We start from the raw sequence: 23452 nt of genomic DNA, 5'->3' as shown, positions 1-23452 counted from the left end.
AACAATTGAAACTGTTAAAGTATTGTTCCACTTAGGCTAGAGTTAAGACACAGTGGTCTCATGCCAGGAGTATCTGTTGTAGAAGTAAAACAGCTTATTTTGAAATCCTATGTCGCAAACCAGAAATGTTCTGGAAATTCTCCAGAGCCCATCAGTGTGGTATGCTTTGCTTTCAAATCTTAGTGCATCACGAGATTATAGTCCTGCATGATCTATACAGTCTGGTCATTTTGTTATGGCCAAAATGATCCAGCTTATTTTTTATGTAAAACTATCAAATGTGGGCCTCCTCTCGTTTTCTGAAACATATCACATCCTTTATGCTTTGTGTGGGAGAAAGTCTCCTGCAGCTTGCTCTTTATGCTGCTTTAGGCTGCTCACGTCAAGACAAAATGTTTGCCAGAATTCCAGTGTGAAACCTACAATAAACTAACCTGCTGGTATTACTTTCACATTTAAAATGTTTTTTGTTTTTCAGTAGTAATTGTTTGGTTAGATGAAGGAGGGCTCAAATTGTTGTCCAATTTTTTGTATTGCCTAGTAAGATTTTTCGTTGTAGTTGTTCACAGAAAAAAGACGACCTTTTCTCTGAAAGTTACTAGATCTCTGTGCTTTTTACTTTAGAATGTATACCCCAACTTTTGATCTTCATTAACATTTTTGGTAGTGTGTAGAGTAATAGTAAATCTTAGTCTGGATGACCAAAATGCTTCCTGGGTTACAGATGATTCTTGAACAACATGAGTTTGAACTTTGAGGTTCCACGTATGCACAGATTCTTTCAATAAATACGTACAGTACTATAAATGTATTTCCTCTTCCTTGTGACTTTCTGACTAACTTTTTCTTTTCTGTAGCTTACTTTATTGTAGGTATACAGTATATAGTTCATATAACATACAAAATACGTGTTAATCAACTGTTTTTATTGGTAAGGCTTCTGGTCAACAGTAGGCTACTGGTAGTTCACTTTTTGGGGAGTCAAAAGTTATGTGAATTTTTTACTGCAGAAGGGTCGGCACCCTTCATCCCCACATCATTCAAAGGTCAACTGTATTGACAGTGTTTAATCAAATCAAGCAAAGGATGTAATAAAAATGAAGATTTCCCAGATTCACTTATTTCCACGACACTTTATCACAGAAATTATATTTGCTGCGATAAAATCAATTGGCGATTAAACAGAAAGTCTATGAAATGTAATAGCTCAGTGTGGGGGGAAACTCTTTTATTTATTTTCATTGTTTAAAAATATTTCTGCTTATGCCAATGACGATCCTACCTTAGAAATAAAGCAAAAAGAAATTTCAAAATCTGCCCAAGAGTAAGCTTGCTTCTGGAGTGACCTCTACTGGTTTGGAGAAAATCAGGAAAAGCCAATTACTGACATCTCTTATTATTCAGCAGCAATTTAACATTTAGAATTTAAAAGCAGACAACACTGCAACATCTTGCAGTCATACTTAACATATATTAAATCTTGGCTGTTGTTTCCTTCCCACAACCACGGTAGGAGTGGTCATTGGGGCCCATATATATAAGCAGGAAAACAGGATTTGTGTATATTGAATTTTATTTTGCAGACTACATTCCGAAACTACACTTATTCTGTTCAATACAAGATATATGTAATAGTAACAAATTGTAAAACATCATTTTTTCAATTAATATTTGTCAAGTACCTGCCAGCTACTAGAGCTTCCTGAGGGGAATAAAAATGATAATACAGTAAGAGCTTGTGGGGTTAAGTGTAGATTAAGAGGGTAAAAGAGATATCAGATGACAATGATAGAAAAACTAACATGTGATAAGTGCCATAAAAGAGACCTCAAGGTCATAATACTTAGACGAGGATGAGAGAATTTCTGGCTTAGGTAATCAGGGAAGGCTTCATGGAAGATACGTTATTTGTCATATGTTGTAAAAGAATGGAGGGGATTGTGGCCTTTGCAAATGTGAACAAAAGCCATTGCAGGTAGATGGAATAGTGTAAGTGCTGAGGAGGGGTGTGCAAGCTTGTCTGGAGTCAAACAAATTCCATTTGGCAAGGGCACTGGGTAGGAAGGGGAAGGACCCAGATGTTAGGGGGTCTTGCACGCCCGCTAAGGTGTTCAAGTTTTACTTGGTTGGCGTGGAGGAACTATTAGTATTTTCTGGACTGGGCAGCAGCATGATCAGATCTGTCTGTTTTGCTGATGAATCTGGAAGTTCTGTGTTGGTAGGACTGGAAACATAGGACACCATAGATTAGGTCCAATTATGAGACTGTTGCAGAGATTTGAGGGAAAGTAGTAGGTAGAAAGTGGGAGAGGGAATGGAAAAGAAATGATGAGTATCTGTGACAATGGCTGGGTCTTGAGAACCAATGAGCAAGGGTGTAAAGGTCAAGGGTGTAAAGGTTGTATAAAGGTCAAAGGTGACTCATCCTAGCTCAGGATGCAGCACAGATCAGGTGTTCAATAAAGAAATACTTAAGTGAAAATTTGAGGTGTAAGTGACGGGAGAGAGTAAATAGAAGTAGGAAAAATCAAGAAGTTGTTTGAGGATGAGACGATCATTTATATTTTAGATTGCTGAGTTTGAGCTGCTGGTAGGACATGCATATTAAATGGTCCTTAGAGAGCAACAGTTGCAGACATGGAACTTAGAAAAGAAGTTGAATGTGATCATGTGATAATGTAGACGGGAACCATAGAACAGAAAGGACAAAAGCTTTGGATATTATTGCCTAAGAATTCAGAGGATCTGCCTTAAAAAAAGAAAAGAAAAAAGGAATAGAGGTTAAAGAGACAGAGAATTTTAGAATAATGGAAACTGAACAAGGAGAAAAGAGTATTGCCAGTGGGGTTGGGAAATGAAGACATGTGAAGAAGATGAGTGTTGTGAAAGGACCACTGAATTTTGTTTTTGAAGGAACAGTTTCATTGATGGGGGATAAGATTGTAAGAAGTTCAGGAATGAGAAGAGGTGAGGCTTGAGTGTTGCCTGGCAATGAAAGGAAAGGAAAAGACCAGGAGCCCGAACACTAACTAGCAGGCAAGACAAGGCTTCCTTTTTTAGGCTGAGGGGAACCAAACATTTTTTTGTCAGCAAATAAAGAAGGAGCTGGCAAGAGGGAAAGCTGAAGATGGACTTGGGGGTAGGGGAGGATGAGGCAGAGTAAAGGGACCTGATCTGAGGGACCACTGTCCAATAAAACTGGCTGCAATGATGGAAATATTCTCTGTCTGCTCTGTCCAGTTCTGTAGCCCAAGGTCACGGGAATTTGAGCACCTAAAATGGGACTCGTGCAGCTGGGGCACTCACACTGTCATTTCGTATCATTTTAAGTAATTTAAATGGAAATAGTCCCATGTGCCTAGTGGCTGCCTTATTGGGTAGCCCAGACCTGGGGTGTGAGTTAATGTAGGAAAGAGGGATGGACATTGTAAGAGATAAGGGATGAGTTCCGGAAAAAGTTTGAGAGAGAGATGATAATATTTGAAGGAAGTCATGGTCCGAGAGTTCCATTATTATCCATAAAATAGGTGGCATTATTTGCGGGGAGGGTAAAGTAGAAGCACGTTAGAGAGTCTCACCAATCCCTGTGGGGACTTCCGGTAAAGAATCTGTGACAGACAAGATGAATCTCAGCCACGTTGAGAGCCCTCACAGGTGAGTGAGGCCCTGCATTTGGTTGAGGTCTCCACTTCCCCAGCTGGTGACTTTTTTCAGTAGATCCCCAAACCTGGGGAAATAAGAAAAGCGGGAGAACAAGGTTAGGGGAGTCCTTTGCAAGGCTGGTACAGTGGAAGACTAGAAAAGTAATCAAATGGTGTGCACAAGATCTGTGTGATGTAATTACAAAGCAAGTGAAAATCCAAAGGGCATGGTAAGGACTCGAGGGCTGGAGGTCAGTAAAAGGGGAAGAGCAGATTCCTTACATGTCAGACTGTGGAAGATAAGCAAAGTCATAACATTTTTCATTTGTCAGAATTGCAGATTTTGGAGGTAGTGTTTTCCACAGGAAATGGGTTTAAAAAGAAGCAGTTAGGTTAAGAAATGTAAATTGTCAGGTGAGAGGAATTTACAAGTGGATGGAGATATTTCCAAATGGATGGAAAGGGATTTCAGCATCCCCCAATTATTTTGTTTTTGCTCCAGTGTGCTTACAGTAGGCTCTGCTCCAAACTGGTTAACTCAACTTTGAAGGTATCGTCTCAACCCAAATGTGAATAGTAAAAACTGGGATTTATTGTATCTGTTTGCAGTGATATTCAAAATTCATAAAAACGGAATTCAGAGTTGGGAGGGACCTGTGAGATTATCTCATCTAATGTGTGGATTTTGTAAATAATAACACCGTCATCTCTGGATTAAGTGACCTCGTTCAAGTTTACCGAGCTAGTTAGTGACGGGGCTGAGGCTGGACTTCAAGACTCCATTCATTCTTGAGCAGCATATTGTTCTGGGCTGAAGTCTTTAGTGTGAACCTGACAATTTGTTCCAGAAACACTACTATACATTATATTATAGAGTGTTATCTGCAGAACTTCCCTATGGCTACTTTTTCCGAACTTGTACTTTCAAATAACTAAGCTACGTGACTGAAAGAAAAATCTTGTGGCATTTCAAGGTACTTTACTGTCTACCTTAGACCACAGTTTACTCATTCGTAACTGGTTTGACATTTAACACACACTCACAAAGATAGGTGGGGCTTCTAAGTGTTAATAAATATAACAAAATCTAGAATTACATTTTGGACTGAGTTCAGATGTAAAAGACTTTGTTAATCAGGTGGGTTTTTTTTGTTGTTTGTTTTTTGTTTGTTTGTTTTTAACTTTTTAAAAAGCACCAAGGGTTGTGCCTTCCTGTCACCTCTCATCCCTCTTTCCCTCTTCCATGCTCTGTTTCTACTAATGAAGAAAGAAAGATACCTTAATAATGTGCTGTAAGAAAAGGAATGAATATTGCTTTTGGAGAATATTAGAACTTAGTAAGGTTACTGGCATTTTCTGTTTCACTCTAAATAAGATATTGAGAAATATACTGAAGCGATTGGAAATACTCCTGATTATTCTTTATAAAATAATAATATATTCCACGTGAAAATACCAGACGTGTACTTTAAATTGTCTATTTTAACGTGGACCCAACAATTTTAAATAAAATGATTAAATGTACAAATCAGTAATTTTGCTAAAAATGTAAGTGAGGATTTCCAAGTCATAACCTTGGAGAGTTCAGGTCTTTGGTTTCTATGACACCTGAACTCATTTAAGGGGTTTCCTGGAGTAATTTATGGGATAAAGAACTCCTGAACCTTTGTTTGTCTTTCTTGCAAGGACAGGCACAATGAAATGGGATTAGCTGCTTTAATAAACTAAACCAAAGTACTGTTCAAATCATCAAATTTCCTTATCAAAATTCCTTCATTTTCATTTGAATTCTCTGATTCCTTTTGGGGGATTTTTAGGGATTATAGCATTTGGCAGGCAGATGGCATGACATGGGCATACCCTAATATTTCAGGGACTGAATTTTTGAATATATTTACTTGTATAAGTATATAAATATACTTATAAATATATTTCCCTCTCTCCCTCTTCCTGTCTTTTTTCTCTCCAAGATCAGCCTTTCTACCTCTAGGAGCTTACGCATTGTCTTTAATACAGAGGTTCTCAAAACGTGGGTCCCAGACCAGCAGCAGCAGCAGCATCACCTGGGGCCTTTCCAAAAAGCAGACCCTCAGAATCAGAACCTTTGGGGATGGGACAACAATCTGCCTTCTCATAAGCCTTCTAGGAGGTTCCAATGCGCACTCAAGTTTGGGAACTATTGGTGTAATGGCTAGAAATCTATACCTCCTTTTTTTTTTAGATAGAACCCCCGTACCATAAAAGTCACCGTTTGAAAGTGTGCGATTCAGTGGGTTTTAGTTTATGAACAAGGTTATGCAGCCATCACCACTATCTGATTCAGAACATTTTTATCACCCCAAAAAGAAATGTCATATCCATTAACAGTCACTGCGTGTCTTCTGTCCCTACTCTTGAGTCCCTACCTTCTGTCTCTATGGGTTTGACTATTCTGGATATTTCCTATAATGGAATCAGTATATGATCTTTTGTGTCTGGCTTTCACGTAGCGTAATATGTTAAACGTTCATCCACATTGTCAGTGTGTCACTCTGTCTTATGGCTGACGAGTCTTCCCTTGTATGGATGGACGGTACATTGGCTTATCCATTCTTCTGTTGATGGACTTCTGTTTTCCTTGGCTGTTATGAAGAATACTGCTATGAACATTTGTGTACAAGATTTTTATGAACACGTTTCCATTCTGTTGGGTATGTACAGTTGATTCTCCTTATTTGTGGTAGTTGTGTCCCATAAAATCCCTGCAAACACTGAATTAGTGAATACTGAATCATTGCTCCATAGGGAAATAGACGATTAAGTTACTGGTCACATTTTTAATAACCAATCAATACATGACCTTTTTAAATGTGTGTTTCTATTTAAAGACACCTTATCTAATACATATTTTTGCTTCATTAACACTGAGCTTGAAATGGGATTTTGGTGTGTTCCCGGGATTGTGATCTCACAGTCACTGCCGAAGAATGGGAATGCGGATGGGAGAGCCAAGGTGTAAGCAGTACAGTTTTATTGTAAAGCGCAAGAGAACAGCTCTCCGAAGAGAGGAGGGATCTGAAAGTGGAATGGCCCTGAGCTGCGCTACGCTGGGAACTGTCAGTGTCTCTGAGTCAGAGCTGATTGGTCTCCTGTACCTGGGCTGATAATTCCGGCGGGCTCTGCAGTTTGAATTTGTTTGTTAGCTCTTTTAAAGTTATTTTCTTTGGCTTTGGTTATGGTCTCGGCTTTAATGCCCTCCACCGTGGCCATGTCCCTGACTGCCTATGGTTTTTCCATCTCAAACTCACATCCAACAGCACTATAACTCAGGCCTCAGTGGAGCTTATCTAATACCTGTATCTTCTCCATAAGGCACACCACAGCCTTTTTGAGTTTCGAAACACTAGACAGCACCACACACTATGCCTCGCGCCCATTTTAAACAGTGAAATTGCCAAAAAGCAGAAAAATGTGAAAAACGGCACTAATTTAGACTGAAAAGAGCACCTGTTTACAGGTGAGAGCTGGAACAAGAAGGCAGAGTCACTGTGTCCGTCCTCACCTGGGAACAATGTGTTGGAGGACTCGAATTTTTCACCACCGCCCCTGTGCGTGTCTGATGATTGCAAAAGCATTGTCAGGAAAGGATTACTGGGGGCTTACAAATAAATTTCAGCAAATTTACAAATACAAAATGCACAGATAATGAGAATCGACTGTACCTAGGAGTGAAATTGCTGTCATATGGTAACTCTGTGTTTAATTTTTTAAGGAATTGCCAGAGTGTTTTCCACAGTGGCTGCAACATTTGGCATTCCCGCCAGTGGTGTATGAGGGTTCCAGTTTCTCCGTATCTTTGACGACATGTTCTTTTCTTTCTCCTTTTTTTCTTTCTTTCTCTTTCTTTTCTCTTTCTTTCTTTCTTCTTTCCTTCCTTCCTTCCTCCCTCCCTCCTTTCTTCCTTCCGTTTTTTGATTATAGCCATTTTAGTGAATGTGAAGTGGTATCTCACTGTGGTTTTAATTTACATTTCCTTAGTGATTAGTGATGTTGAGCGTCTTTTCATGTGCTTATTAGTCATTTGTATATTTTCTTTGGAAAAATGTCTATTCCAAAATTTTGCCTTTTTTTGGGATTGGGTTATTCGTCTTTTTATTATTGAATGGTAAGGGGTGTGTGTGTGTGTGTGTGTGTGTGTGTGTGTGTGTGTGTAATGGATACTAACCTCTTAAATATATAATTTGCAAATATTTTTCCCATTCTGTGGGTTGTCTTTTCACTTTCTTAATAGTGTTCTTTGATGTACAAAGTTTCTTTTTTAATTTTTACAAAGTCCAATTCTAGGTTTTTTTTTGATTGCTTGTGCTTTTGGTGTTGCGTTCTTTGATTTTGAAAGTGCTATCTTATATAATTAATCTATACAGCCTGGTAAAAGTTGTTTACACATTTTTATTAAAGAAGTCACGATGAGTTAGATTGCATGGTTTCAGTAAATTACCACTTATTTGCCAATGGTTGTCACATGTAAATGTAAAGCATTTGTTTAAATTTACAAGGTTTTTATGTTGTGGTTGTGGCATTTTAAATACTGGCATCATCAGGGCCACACATTTGTAAAAAGCAGTGTCACATTCATTTAACAAACTGTGGTTTTGTTTGGGAAAATTGAACAGATACACATATAACTGCTTTAAACAATAGTTTCCTCTTTAATAAAGAAGATTCTTCCTCTTTTGAAAACTGAACTTTCTGCCCTAGAAAGCAGGGTCTCAAGAGCCATTTGTGAGAGAACACAAGAATCCCCGGAACTTGGAAATAAACACGGGTTGGTGTTTATTTGTGTTAGTTTAAATGTAGTAGCCCCGCGTGTCAGAAAACTGAATGTGTGACACTTATGTTCGCCTAAGCAAGCAAATAATATCAGCTAACATGGCTTTAATCTACTAAGTAACTTTAAATCCAAAAGATCAAAGGAAGTTATAACTAAAAACAGTCCTTCGTGCAATTTCCCTGTAGAAGCAGGAAAAGGCTAGAAATTACATGTCACCTTCATATCCTGGCTTGCTGACCTTGTGGGCAGATCAAGCCCCTCTGTGTGCCAGCTGTTACCATTATTAAGACCTAGCCCCTAGGGGTTAAGTAGGAGAAAAACTCCTGCCCTATAGGAGAGCAAACACTGGAAGTCCCGGCCCCTAACATGCCTAATTCAAAGCAATCTGTACGTGCTTGTCATTCAGTCCGTCCTGCCGCTCTGGGGAGCTGCCCCTGCTCACTTACCGTCGCTTTCTGTTGTGCTGTGTTCCTGCAGCCCGTTCTGGCTTTTGCTACTGCGATCATTTGCAGACCGAACTGAACCAGGCAACGTTCTTTTCACATCAAGGTAATACATTTCCTTATGCTTCTGTATGTGCGAATTTGTTATTTGGGGAGCATTTATTTAAAACCTGAACTTTGTTTTGTGCCTCTAGGACTGAATGTAAAACTCCAGCTCCCAATTTTTCTTTTTTCAATGTAAACTTTGAATGGCACCTTCGTGCCTTAAAATCTTACGAAGTTGATTTGAATTGTTGTAGCACAGGAAGGTAAGGCAAGATGTTTCGTAAGAAGGTTTCTTAAAATGTGCTTTCTTTATGAAGTTGGAAGGAAACCTCAGATTTAAAGCAGTTTATGTTGTTTCGTGCTTTGAGGTTTTTCTTTAACCACTATCGAAATCAGAGAATTTAAAAAACATGTGCTTCTCTTATTACCAAATTAGTAGCAAAATGGATGCAGGATCGCAGGAATCTCTTTACTTACTTTTGTGAATCAAATGTTGTAAGAAAGTAATAAAATCTGAGCATCTTCCCACCTATGAAAGTAGAAGTTTCGTGAAGATATCCACTAGGGAGCCGAGCTTCCACAGCAAGTTTAATTCTTATCAGTGTTCATTTCAAATACACAATTTGGTATACATCCTCAGTGGTATTTGAGTTGATTGCATGTTTTATGTACTGTATATATTTTAACTGTAGCAACGGTTACAATTGGATTTACTACTTAAAGTACAAGTCTGAATATATTTGCCATATTTACTTTTGCTTAAAATGAGAACAGACCATTTACATGTGACTGGTCGAAAACTTCAAACTAGATAAACTTGTGAAATATTTGTATGTCTGATACTAAAAGGTAAATTTAAAAAAATAAAACAGAAAAGTTTCACAAAAACTGAGGTGTTTCAGGCAAATCAATGACTGACCATAATGACTTTGTTCAGTGAAAGTGCAAGAAATAAGAGCAGACTTTACAATTTGCAAAAATTTTATTTAACAGGTATTCCTGTTAAAGAAAAAGAGTAAAATATGTTCTTTTTACCCACAAAGGGGGTATTATAGAGGATGGTATTTATAATTTAAAAATCTCCAGTTCTCTTTGATGGCTGGAAAGTCACTAAGCTATGTAAATAAGCTCTAAACTAGACTGTTTCTCTTGTACACAGTGGGTTTACTATTTCCCATGGTTTTAATGTCTGCTAATACAGAAATGTAGAAATACTTTTGAAAATGTTAAAATAAGTCTTTTTGCATTATTCGATTTATTTTTTAATTTTGCATCTCTAATAAACTATCTTAGAGTGCTTTCATTGCCAAAATCTTGAACATTGGAGTATTTTATTGGATTATACTTCATTTGTCACTTTTTGTTTTAGTATACAAAAATAAGGCAGAGTGTTTATGTATCTTCCATGCTTCATATAGCTTAACATCTTAGACTTGAATTACAGAATTGTGAGGATGAGCTATTTGCATGGATTATGAAAACAGCGTGTGATGTTTAAGTGTCTGGAAATGATTGACCTAAGACCAGCTTAGGAAATACATGTTAACCTTGCCTCAGTCTGAGAAGTGACAGTAATATAAAATTGATTCATCCAACATTTTAATCTAACCCCAACTGCCTTTGTAGTTTATACCGAACCAGTCAACCCTTTTCTGCCAACTTTGGGAAATCTGTGCACCAGTTCTTTCCCTTTCATTCTAACTGTTTTGATTTCTGGGATTGAATCAGAGCACCCCAGCTGTACGACTCCCTATAATAACTCCTGTCACTCAGTCTGGCTGATGGGCTGCCTTGCCACACTGTCTCTATGAACATTTCCTATTTTTAAAAAAATTGTAATTTCTGATCATATCCTCACACAGGAAATCGACCAATGAACTGCTTAGTCTCTCAGCCTTTTGGAAAAATATAAAACAAAGCAACCAAAGTAAATTAGAGAAGCGAGGCTTGGGAAAGAGGGCAGCCTTTGTTCTCTCTCTTAATTTCTGTTCTTTTATCATTTGAATCATTATTAAATGGGCTCACTTATTACAGGCTCGCATATTAGATTGCAAGAAAACTATTCACAAAGAACACTGTAGGTGCTTATTATGGGCTTGCTAAATAAGGACAGTCAGCTACTTAACTGGAAAATATGATTTAATTACCTTTGTGAGCAAACAAGAATCCCACATGAACCATAAATGTAATTTCAGTTCATCTAATATAGATGAAACAGCAAATAGCAGAATTCACGAGCATTTATAGTGACATTTAAGTAAGGAATAGAAAAAGATTCCTGAAAGGTGTACCCAGGCTCTTACTGAGTCAGTTGACTGATCCAATTCAAAAAAGAAAAAAAGTCAAGACTGGATGTTTTCCTAAGCTTAAAAATCTCAGAATCCTTTAAGTATAAGGATGTCTCTAATTGTGTTTCATACAAAAACTTTGAGAGACATTTCTAAGTTGCTCAGTAAACCAGGGGATCCCCTTGAGATGGTATCTGCTGGGCTGCTGGGCAGAGCCCATCTGGGGAGCTGCTCTAGGAAATCTGACTTGCTACTTCTCAAACTTCACCAAGCAGGAGGGAGTGGAGCCGGGTATCACATGCTTAGCGTTTGTGGGCAAAGCTGAGGTAATCCTAAGGGTAGTATTCAAAACAACACCTTGCCATCTAAAGGACTTGTAAGTTCTTTATGATGATTGATCCCAGTTTTTGACTTTGTGGAAGACATCTTTAAAATTCTCTCACGTTCGTTTGCCTCACACACAATAGGTGGGAATAGAATTTTCCTAATTTGATTGACCTTGGTGTTTTCCCTTTAAGCTGTTACGTTTTGAGGTTTAAAGTATTAAACATTCATGGTGACTTTAGACATACTTGTGATCTGTTCAACAACATTAGTTCAGCTCGGTAACATGATTCTGTTTCTACTAGGATGGGAAAGAACTCATGTGGTGCAGATAGATTGTGATGTGGCTTATTTTGTGATTTTAGTTGAGGCAAAATAGTTTGAGATGAAATACTGTGGCTTAAAGATAGGCCTATCGTATCTTGAAGGGCCTGTTTATCACCGAAGCACCTTGTAATTCTTATTTGGCTGGGACGTGAGGCAAGAGAGCAGGCCTGGTGTCTGGAGCCTGTCTCATCCTAGAATCAGAACATTTAAGATGCTTAAGATGTAACTAGAAATCAATCTTTCTTTCTTTCTTTCTTTCTTTCTTTCTTTCTTTCTTTCTTTCTTTCTTTCGCATGAAACTTTAGGGAACATGTTCTTTTCATAGAGGGGATTAGGGCTTCATTTTGGAGATTGACAGGGGTTGGGGATATATTTTTCTTGAGGGTTAAATAAGCTCATTAAACAAATTGGCTACGTCTTAAACTTTATTCAAACAATCCATAAGTAATTGAGGCTATGTGACACCTTGTTTATATTTCTGCAACATTGTTCCACATGAATCCTTCACTGTTGTCTCTCCAAGTAATGTCTTGTTAAGGGTTTCTCTTCACTGCACACTTGTCCCCACCCTTACAACTTCAAAAGTACTGTAGATGAAACCTCTTGTCATTGTAACTTCCCCCCCAAAAAAGTGAACATAATCCAAAAATTATAAAGCACATGTGACATGGAGTACCAGGTCCATTTTTTTTTTTTTTTAATATACAGCAATAGTCTTCATTTTAAGCAATATTTTCTGAATGTTGAATATTTTGATTGGCAGCAGTTGCTTACTCTTATAAACTGATCAACATTAATTATATAAAGTATAAATCATCAGTTCTCAACCCCAGCTGAACATTAGAATCATCTGGGGAACATTTCTAAAAATGCTAATGCCCACACCCCATTACAATATGAATTAAATCATAACCTCTGGATCCAGGGCCTGGTGTCTGTCATTTTTTAAAATATATTAATGAAGTGATTTTAATGTGCAGAAATGGTTGCAAGTGCAGAAATAGACATGTGACTTTGTGAGTATTTGTTACACTTATGGCATTCCCTTCAAGATCTGCAGCAGACTCTAAATAAATGTCTTGGCTGGTTCTTGGGTTAGTTAACTTCTCAGAGGGCTTTCTAGAACTTTTAAAAAAGGCTATTGATAGACATTTCTGATTATAGAAAACTTCCCTAGTTTTATTTTGTGTATTCTTAATTATACAAAGGAACATAAATCTCCAAACTTAAGGTTCAAAAGAAATTAGTGCTTAATAGAACTGAAGTCATCTGAAATAGGAACTCAAAGATATAAGAAGCCTTTCTCTGCCTCTCTCTGTCTCTCTCTCTCTCTCTGTCTCTCTCTCTGTCTCTCTGTCTCTCTCTCTCTCTCTCCCTCTCCCTCTGTTCACCCCCTCCCTTCCCCTCTCCTTCTCCCTCAATCACCAGCATTGATGCTTATGTATACAACACTTACATCATAAGTGTGAGGAGAAGTGGTGAAGATTTTGTGGAATGATAATTTTTGTGGATGAACTTGGAAAAGCGATATCTGAAACCTGCTTTAATAACTGCAATACAGCAATACTGCTCTTGAAAGATATATTTAGGAAGATCAGTGTTTATGCTAAAAAGAGGATGTTATTGACTATCATTTATCCCAGACTGAAAAAGATAAACTTTATTTTATACCCACATTTCTCTTCCCACATCGACCTGTTCCCAAAGGCACACTGGGCATAAAATAAATGAAAAAAATGAGACTGATGTTTCTATAGCCCTGAAATTCCTACCACTCACCCCTACAGGTATAAAAATCTCTGTTTTGACAACGTAACTCACATCTAGCAATAAGACTGCTTTCTAAACTCAGGATCTTCAGATTTGCTATGGCACATGCACTATAATATCTTCCTAAGACTATTTAACTTCTTGTTATTGTAGTTGTGAGTGGAAGGGAAACATTATCTGGCAGTTTTCATTTTTCTTCTATATCATTAAGCTCCTTGCAAATATTATGAATGTTTTTTTGTAATAATGAAAGAACATTTACAGTTTATCTTTATCGATGCCTTATCAACATATATCTTGTATATAATCACATTAAAAGAGATTATATAAGATGTTAAGTATATTTCATTTTCAAAGATGGTGTTTGTTATCATAAGTTTAAACTACCTTCTTGATAATATGAATTTAATAGAAACATAGTAAGTTTTCATTGTAGAAGAAGAGTAATCGTTCCTTTCAGATTTTTTGCTTTTTTGTAGTGCGATGCAAAGCATACCAATAATACCTAGTAAGCGCTTATGAAATGTATGTTTAGTGGTGTAATATAGATCTTCAAATGCATAGCACGTATCTTTGGGGGAAATGGCTTTGAGTGTATTGCAGTTTATGCTTAAGGGGAATCATACCATAATACCATATTTTTGTATAATTCTTTGCAACATATAAAATATTTATAGGTGATTAAGTGAAGATATTTGTAAGTGTTCTTTTGGAAGGAGAGTTTAATGGCAAAAAGTTCATGAACTCAAAGGAAAATAAAATTTAATTTGTCTCAGAAAGGGAGAAGATTATGTTCTTTATTTAAGACCATTGTTTTTAGTTCCCTTAAAGTGCCTGATTCTTTGATTAAAGATACAGATTTTGCTGTTAGGTCACAATTACATAATTTTGAAATAGACCAATACTCCATGATAGTGAAGATCAGTTAGTCCCTTGCCTTTACTTCCCAGGTTTGCATAATGCAATGCACGGGTGGATGGCCCCTCTTCTTAATTCAGTGAAATATGTCTCTGACACTCTTAAATGCTGGATTGTACCTTTGAAAACTATCTTGGGAAATATTGAATTCAGAGGCTATTTTTTACATGGACCTTCCGACTGAATTTTATATCAGTAGCCTCTAGTGGTCCTGTAAAAGCTGGTTAAACTTGGCAATGCCCTAGAAGCATCTTGAGATAATGGAAAAGCCTTACTCTTAGAGACATATTGGCTGGAGATTGAATTTCAGTCATGTGATTTGGATTAGTTATACTTTAATATTTTTGACTCGCAGTTTTCTCCATAATGGGTTTAAGAATATCGTCTTAGAGGTAATGTGAGGAAAGTACTTGACATAGTGAGATTTAAAACAAACAAAAAGAAAAACCTTTTAATAGCCCTTTGAGGGGAAAAATAGTCCTAGAGATAAAACTGGGCCGATGGCTTTCTACCATGTAACCCCACCACAGAAGATGCCTAAAATACAATTCTTTGTCAGTTTCTCTGCTGCGTTTAGAGAAGCTCCCTATTTTCTGGCCGTAGCACTAAGTGTTAATACGTCAGTTTAGTACCCGTGATCAGATATAAGACCATCATTTAGGCTCAGCATCAGCAAGTGTGGCCTAACAGCAAAATCTGCTAAGAAGGAATTGTTTCCTATTAAAGCATGTTTGGTAAATAATGGATATGGTACACCCCAGATGGCCCATATACCTGGGGTGAAAAACGACTTCAGGTATCTTTATATACCCATCTTCTTATATCTAGTACCACCTGAGAGGAAAAGATGATCTCACCCAGTTAACTGGGCAAGGTGCTTCAGTCTGGATATGTGTTGCGCTAAAAAGATTAAAATTTGATCTGTTATTTCTATGCACAGTTTCGGAGTCATGAAATAAGCCATAATTACACTTCGTTATCAATTAGAACCTTTATTGTTGAAATGTGTTCCTTTTCTCTACCTTAATCAGAAAAACTGGCCTTTATTTCTCTGTCAACTGCAGTTATTTCCCTACTTTTTATCCATTCCACTCTAATTGGGCGTCATTTTGCCATTACGTAGGCCTAATTCCCTTGTAGCCGCCCCACCTAGTTTGTGGTTTTGCCTCGCTGCACAAGGTGTGTTCCGGGGACCAGCAGCGTGGACATGTTGTGGCAGTTTGTCGGCCCCCTCCACATGGACCATATCAGAATCTGCATTTTAACATCATCTCCACGTGGTCCTCAATGTTTGGGAAGCACTGGATTCGCGCTTTGTATCTGACGGATGTAGTGCAATTGTGTTATAAAAGGAGCATCACTCTTTGGAAAAAGATGATTCGCTGTGACACGGGATCTTTGGGTGACCCAGTCTTGCCATGTACTGTTGTTGTGTGGTGTTATGAATCTGATGAAGATGCAGCAAAGGGTTATTCTAGAATACATCGTCTGAGTTTAAGGAATGTCGTTTAGCAGAAAGCGCTCCAAACCTTGGCATCAGGCCTTACCATTTAAGACTCTCTCGGTCTCAGCTTTTCTTTTGCTGAATGGAATGGTAATGCCTGCCACACCTGTTTTTCTGAGGGCTCTTAGGAGGATCAACTCAGGAGAGATCATGCGTGTGAAAGTGTTTGGAAATACCACCGAGGTATACTGTGGTGACTGGTGAGGGTGATGTCCCTTCAGGCTAGATGAGCCCGTGTTTGTTAAGGACAGCTATGGCTTTGCCAAATGGTTACTGTGGTAACGGGAGCAGGTCTGTGTGTTCTCTTCAACATTACATTTAGATTTTAACCTGACAGTTTTCTGGCCACCTAGCAATTCTGACTTCTAGTTCCAAAGAGTTACCATGAAGTTTTTGTTAACACTCATGAGATGTTAGATGTTGAGCCACCTAAATAGTTTGCATCCTTTGGGTAAATTGTGTCATTAGCATATTTTGGTATGTAATATGTTGATGAATATAATTTCCATAATTCAAACAGACCCTCCTGTGATTAAATGATAGCATTTTCAATGAGATACTACTTTTTGTCTTTGAAGCATGATAATTTCCTTATATCTTATAAGCGGTAAGTTTCCTGAGTCCCAAACCAAAGTAGGATGTAATTACTTGACCCTTCTAATCACATGAACTCTGATAGCTTTTCTTTCTACATGTCATTCAACGTGATTGAAATGTGTTGTATTTCTTCTCTTGTGTCTGCTTAATGCTTACTAACTAGGCATGATATTTTTGGTTCATAGAGAGCTTTGGTACAATAAGCAATAATTTATGTTTCCAAAAATTTGGAAGCTGTGCAATATGTTGAAACCCTTTTTCTGAATAATTTGTATTCATCTGTTCTTGCTCCTTAGTTCTGTTTATATTTCCTGCTTTATCCAATTATTTGATATATTGTGCAAGGTGTTATTGTAAGAGAGCAGATATATATATGAGAAGATAAATTATTTAAAATGCATCCAGTGAATAGAATAGATGTCTGATTATCCTCCAAGGTAAAATAAGTTTGTTTCTGTTTTTGCATTTTAATAATAATTACCTTTTGTTCATTATTAGTCTCTGTCCTAGGAACCTTATATGTTGTTTTATTAGTATTTTATTACTATGTAGGAGATATATTTGTAGTAAAAGTTGTGAGCAGTGCAGAAAGTAAAATGCAAAAGTCTTCTCCACCCTTCCAAATGTTCACACCCAACTTTCCAGCAGGAAACAATGTTAGCATTTTCTATGTCCTTCTAGAAATTCTTTGTGTATATCCTAACCATGTATGTGTATCGCCCTTGTATTTTCAATGAAACGGATTCATACCAGATAGGCTGTTCTGCAGCTAGGTTTTATTTACACATAAAGATACACTTTGGACTTCTTTCCATAGCAGTAATCCTGATCTAACTTACCCTTTTTTATTGTACAGAATACCCAATGTAGGGCTATGACAAGAGTTTCATTCCCCCATTGAGAATTTAGATTGTTTCCGGTTTTCATTGGTATAACAGTGGTGCAGTCAACACCTTTATTTATCTGTACATTTATCTTTATACAATTCTTCAAGTACTCCAAAGGATAAATTCCCAGTAGAATTGCTGTGGGTCAGAGGATGAGGGTATTTTACATTTTGACTGGTGGTGCCCTGTTGCTCAAAAGGTTGAAGCAATTTGCATTTCAAACAAATTTAACTCTAAGAACAACCAAGAAGACTTAGCGACTCTAAGAACGTAAGTAACTTGACCCAGGTTCTCATCGTTAGTAATGAGTAGAATCAACTTTCAATCTCAGACCCACCCAGCTACAGATGTCCCAGCTACCATTTTAAAGCATAATTTTGGCTTTCAAACCAAGAAGCATCATTCCATATTTTTGTATATTCTCACCACCCAGTGAAGCAATAACGATGACTCCTCCACTGTAAATGCATAGCCCTGTATAGTTTTCAAAACATTTTTACGTTCTCATAGTAATCCCATGAGATGGACATCGATTATTATCCTGATTTATACATGTGAAGAACTGAGGCTCAAAGGAAAAAAACTTAAATTTTAAAATGTAATCCAAAGATGTACCTTGGCCAAAGGCCTGATAAACCCCACGCTGCTAAAGCACTCAGGACATAAAAATGCTAGTAGAAAAGGTGAAATAGGAAAAATGAGATTAGTAGCTTTGAATGTATTGATATTGGCATATTAAATTCATGAGCAACAGGAAATACACTAAAATATCTGGCAGTGCGTTCCCATCACACCTCAAGCCAGTGCCTCAAGAATAGCTTTCTTCTGGCAGCCCCGGTGTATTATGGCCCTGGGGAAAACAGATGATTTCAACATTGCTGTCTTTGAAAGCTGTTCATTATTTTTGATCCAAAACTGAATTTGAACTTCCACCATAAGTACTATGATCACTGCATTTATAATCACATAGCATTACATTTATAACAATAGTTCCTTTTTATGTTGGCTCTTCCTGTAGCTCATCTGCTTTCCTGTTCTATCCTAGGCTTAGATCATTTCTTTTTTTTTTCTCATTTGTCTCAGTTCTGAAGAAGTAAGATCTTTCCCTACATGGGCTTGGGTCACCTCTTGACTTCAGAGTGAAACTTTGTCATTCTGGTCACCTGAATTCCCACACAGATACATCCACTGAACTTTATCCATAGACATTTCTTAGAACAACTTATTTCGGTTTTGCTTTTTATTATTTTTCACTTATAATTCCTAACTTATTTTGATTGTTCTCATTTTATAGTTAAAGAAACTAAATCGTAGAAAGCTCATGTGACTTACTTCAAATACAAGCCAAAGTCAGAGTTCAAATTATTCTTTACTATCCACTAGTTCCGACTTCATTGCAAGAAGTCTCCAAGTAACGAAACAGGTTATGTTCCAAAAATTCATTTGCAAGTCAGTTATTTGGCACTTGAATGGCATTTTACCACAGTGGGGTGGGGCTGGGGGGGAATGTTATAAATGGTGATTGGCTCGCTCGGTAGGTCTGCAAAAATCTATTTAACTCTTGTGTAACTACAAGATGATGCATTTGCAATAAAAATAAGAGGGAATGATAATTGTAATTCTGGTTACAAAGAAAAGAAAACTTATTTTTTCCTGCAGAAAAGCAGATTCAATTAGAAGATAGGGTAACATGAAATTGACGAGCCTAGATGGGCTTTCAGGCACTTTGCAGGGTGTTAGAGATTCATGGCGCCGTTTTAAGCCCAGTTTCACTTGAAAACTTAGAAGATTTTTGTTGTTTTATGCTTCTCACTAGAATAACTCCCCCGGCAGCTGTGATTAGAGTCAAAAGGATTGACTGAAATTAAATACTTAACCGAAAACTAGGATCTCTGAGATATTAACCAACTTGGGATGGTAAAACCAAACCAACCTACCAGAGAAAGCCTTCCTTCCTCCCATCCTCCTAAGGGAAAGGTCAAGGGGAGTCATTGACTTTCCCATTCATCCCAGCAGATCCTGTCAGCTGAGGTAGCTTGACAGAGGTCTGGGGAGAAGGCCTGAGTCAAGGGTGGAAGGGAGAGATGTGCCTTCAGTGATTTCAGTGGTGAATTTGCAGTGAGAGTTTCTAGTTCTGGGAAATAACTGCGTTTATCTAGCATTTGCTCCTTACATTATCTAGACTTGTCTTTCATTTAAGTATACAAACATCTTAAATTTCAATGAACTTTTTTAGAAGTCTAGCACCTCTTTGGTTGGCCTTTAATTGACGTGTTTTATTTTCAGAGCATTTGCATACAACTTTTTCTTTTGTTAACAAAAAAAAGGAGGATACAGTCTTTAGTAAACAGCAACTTAACTAAGTAAGCAGATCTATCGCACATTGAGAAAGTGGTGGAAGAAAGGTTAGTGTGTGCGTCCTGCTCAGAGTAGGGCTCTAACCAGTTCCCTACCCTCCTTGCCCACTAGTTGGATAACACGTTTATCTACCATGGCTTTGTGTTGAGTATATTATATGAATGTTTTATAAAACTATGTTTTAAAACTGTTTTATAATGTATATTTCTACCCAGGAGTGTATTCAGTGAAGGAGAGAGCAACTGTATTTACTACCACAATTCCAAAATCCCTCTCAATTGTTATAAAAGGAATTTGGGATTGGCAGACTGCTTTCAAAAGTGATGAGAAAAGTAACATCTACTTGACTTTATATATGTTTTGATATTTATAAATCTTTATTTTTTCACTTAAACCATTTTTAAAGAAATTTTTTAATGTCCATATTAATTCTTCCATTTCTCATAGCTTTGATGTTTATGTAACTGAATTTGTGTGTGTGTGTGTGTGTGTGCGTGCGTGTGTAGTTTAGGTGTTTCATCTGAAAAGTAAATAAATAATGCTAAATGTGTACCCTAGTACAGTGAGTATCTTCTGGGTATCAGTATTCAGGTGGAAACTTTATGCGTTGTTCTGTCATGCTCTGCTCAGAAGTGCCCCCATGGAATAGTTATATATTGAAACGCCGTGCATTGGAAACGTCCTCATGGCTGATCCAAGTTTGTCAGGTTCGATTTCCATGTTCTCAGACTGAAAAGAGATGATCTCTTTCTGGTACCTGTGTGTCTGCAGGAGATGGGGAGAGACTGGAGAGAGATTTCTCCAGAAGCTGTTTTGTCTATTAGAAGAATGCCATGCCAGAAGGGTTAGTGAGCCAGACTATGGTTTTCTTTTTTTCTTGTTGGCTCTCATGTTAAGGTTAAATAGACCAATCAGAGCATTTGATGGCCTATTTTTTTAACTGCAAATTTCCAGATTTTATGTGTACGTTGGTCAGAGGATGGTGCGTGGGTGAGGAGAGAGGGAGGAGGTTGTCTGATTTGGCTTTTGTTTGTTGACTAGACAGAAACATGCTACTGGTAATTTGAGCATTAGTTTTCTGTTTTTACATTGAAGACCTGGGTCATTTGGTGAAAGGAAAAAAAATAAGAACAAAAGTCTCATCTGAAGCAAATCCTATCCATTGTATTATTTTTCTCATGTCCAAGAAATACATGAAAAACAATAAGGTCGTGGCAACTTACGTCACATACTTATGTCGCAAACAGTAAGGTCATGGCAGCTTATGTTCATTACTTTTTAACATTGTATTCATTGGTTTAGGGGACAAAACTTTCGTGTCTGTTATCTTGGTAGCCACAATTCTTAGCTGATTAGGGTTTTTTTGGGGGGTGGGGGTGGGTTGTTTGTTTATTCTTATTCTAAGACCCGCGTGACTTAGAGGAAAAATCAAATTTTCTTGATATTTTTTCTGAGACATAAAAACATGCTTAACATTGTTCACATTATTTTAACCTACACAACTTACTGCCTTCGGAATGATCCTTCATTTTGTCTGTTACCTTTAAGTCAAAACACCCCAAACATGATATTGTGGAAAAGTTGAAGGGTGTTGATATTGGTACCCTCCCTCGCTTCTTCCCCTGCCCACCCCCACCCTAAAATGACCTAATTCTTGACTGATACTTGCACATCTAGGATGAGGAGAGAAGAAGGGCCCTGAAAGTAGAGGTGGGGGAGGGGAAAAGGAGTCAGTAAGGACAGGAGAGGGTTCTCAGAGTCGCCGGGAGGAAAGACGAGGAGGGCTGGTTCTGTCGCAGACGCTTCTGGGTTTCCCCCAACTCTCTCACAACTCCTGAGGGAACCCTTGTTTTCAAAGCGCTTTTTTTAAGACTCTTTCCTGTCTTCTCCACATATTTGCCTGCCTGACTATAACTGGTTGATTTCATATCGTTTTCTTTCTCAGGGTCAAGACACTGGAGCATGGCTACCAGCAGCAGAAACAGCGATTTTGTGATTCTGAGCAATGGCAGCATTGCGGCCAGTGCTGCCAACCCCAGTCCCCTCACCTCCTGTGACGGAGACCTTGCAGCCCAGCAGCTCACACCCAAAGAAGCACCAAGAGCAAAAGTGAGTCCCAATGGATGCCTGCAAGTTAATGGCACACTTAAGTCATCCTTCCTGCCTTTAGACAACCAAAGAACGCCTCAGATGCTACCCCAGTCCTGCCACCCTTGCCCGTACCATCATCCTTTGACCAGCCATCACGGTCACCAGGAGTGCCATGGCGAGGCTGGCGCTGCGTCACCTTCCGCTTTGGCCCCGTGTTGCATGCAGCCCCCCTCGGAGTACTCTGCCTCTCTGTGCCCGCATCACGCACCTGTTTACCAGACCACGTGCTGTCTGCAGCCCTCGCCATCCTTCTGCCTGCATCACCCATGGCCCGACCATTTTCAGCATCAGCCTGTGCCGCAGCACATAGCCACCATAAGGTGAGTGAGCCGCAGGTTTCGCACGCCTTTAGCATTCGCAATTCCACAGGAATGTGACTGCTTCTGTTGATTTCCCCAAAAGGAGAGAAAAATGTGTCAGAGAAAGAAAACCAGTGAAGATGCCTATTGTGCAGACTGTGGACAGCCTACTAAAATGCAAATAAAATAATAGTATATCTGTTTTATCCATTGACTTCTTAGTCAAGTAAACCCTCCCTCCTTTTGCCTTCTCTGCTATGTGTCCGTGCTAGGTCTTGCGTTATAAAGTTCAGTAAAAGTTTTTGTTGTTAGTAATTTCTGGTATTAAACATGGGGGATCTATCTGTGATGAGGCCGCCTAAACAGGAGTCTTTGATTTTATATTCTTGATAGTGATCAACCTTTATGGGGAAAAAGAAAGTTGCTTCCTTACACTTCCTTACGTCTGTACTCACAGTTTCTATTCATGGGGTTTGGGTAACTGCCGTATGTTGAGATCAGATGAAAGCAACAATTCCTTTCATAGCCAATGAAATCTGTAGCATGGGACTTTAAAAAATATTTTTTTCGTAAAGCATATTCAGACATGGTAGATTGAAAAGTGCTAGAAAAATCTCTGTCATCTCCAATTCTCCTTCCCATCAGCCCGTAGTTTCTCTTACGCTTTTCAGCTATTTTTTTTCCATGGGTGAGTTAAGTCACATGCAGTATAGGTGAGCACGGGTAATGTATTTTATAAAATACTGAGTCCTCTAGAAAGACCAAGTATTATTTCACAGTTTTAGGTAGTTAACAAGTTTTAAAAGAGCTAGAAGAGAGCATTCTCTTGTTAAAATTGGTATAATTTACATACAGGGAAATGCATGTCTCTTATGTCTGCTGTTTGATCAGTTTCAACAAATGCATATGCGAGTGTAATCCACACCTTGGTCCACGTCCAAGGTAGGGCATTTCTGTCACCCCAGAATGTCCCCTCCTGTCGTTCCTTAGTCATTCCTTCTCTCTTCACCAGAAGCAATCACTGCTTCTGCTGAATCGTGGACGTGCAAATATCTCTTTGAGTCCCTGCTTTCACTTCTTTTGGGTGTAT

At 38.2% G+C, this 23452-nt stretch overlaps 1 protein-coding gene across 12 annotated transcripts in view; it reads left to right on the top strand.

Moving 5' to 3' along the window:
• Positions 1–23452, top strand: part of DISP1 (dispatched RND transporter family member 1) — a 163137-nt gene that overhangs the window by 90246 nt on the left and 49439 nt on the right. For 10 of the 12 annotated variants that reach the window (XM_074316964.2, XM_074316963.2, XM_074316967.2 and 7 more), the window contains one exon: positions 21858–22383. In XM_074316964.2, coding sequence (XP_074173065.2) covers positions 21858–22383 — 526 coding nt within the window. Of the gene's footprint in view, positions 1–8845; positions 9001–21857; positions 22384–23452 lie in introns of those variants that run through there. The other 2 variants (XM_074316977.2, XM_088799133.1) reach the window with 1 other exon arrangement.

This window comes from Rhinolophus sinicus, chromosome 6, assembly GCF_057876585.1.
Source record: "Rhinolophus sinicus isolate RSI-liver-muscle chromosome 6, RSI-T2T, whole genome shotgun sequence".
NCBI lineage: Eukaryota > Metazoa > Chordata > Mammalia > Chiroptera > Rhinolophidae > Rhinolophus > Rhinolophus sinicus.
Note: the sequence above shows the minus strand (reverse complement) of the source record. Positions and strands in the feature narration are given on the sequence as shown.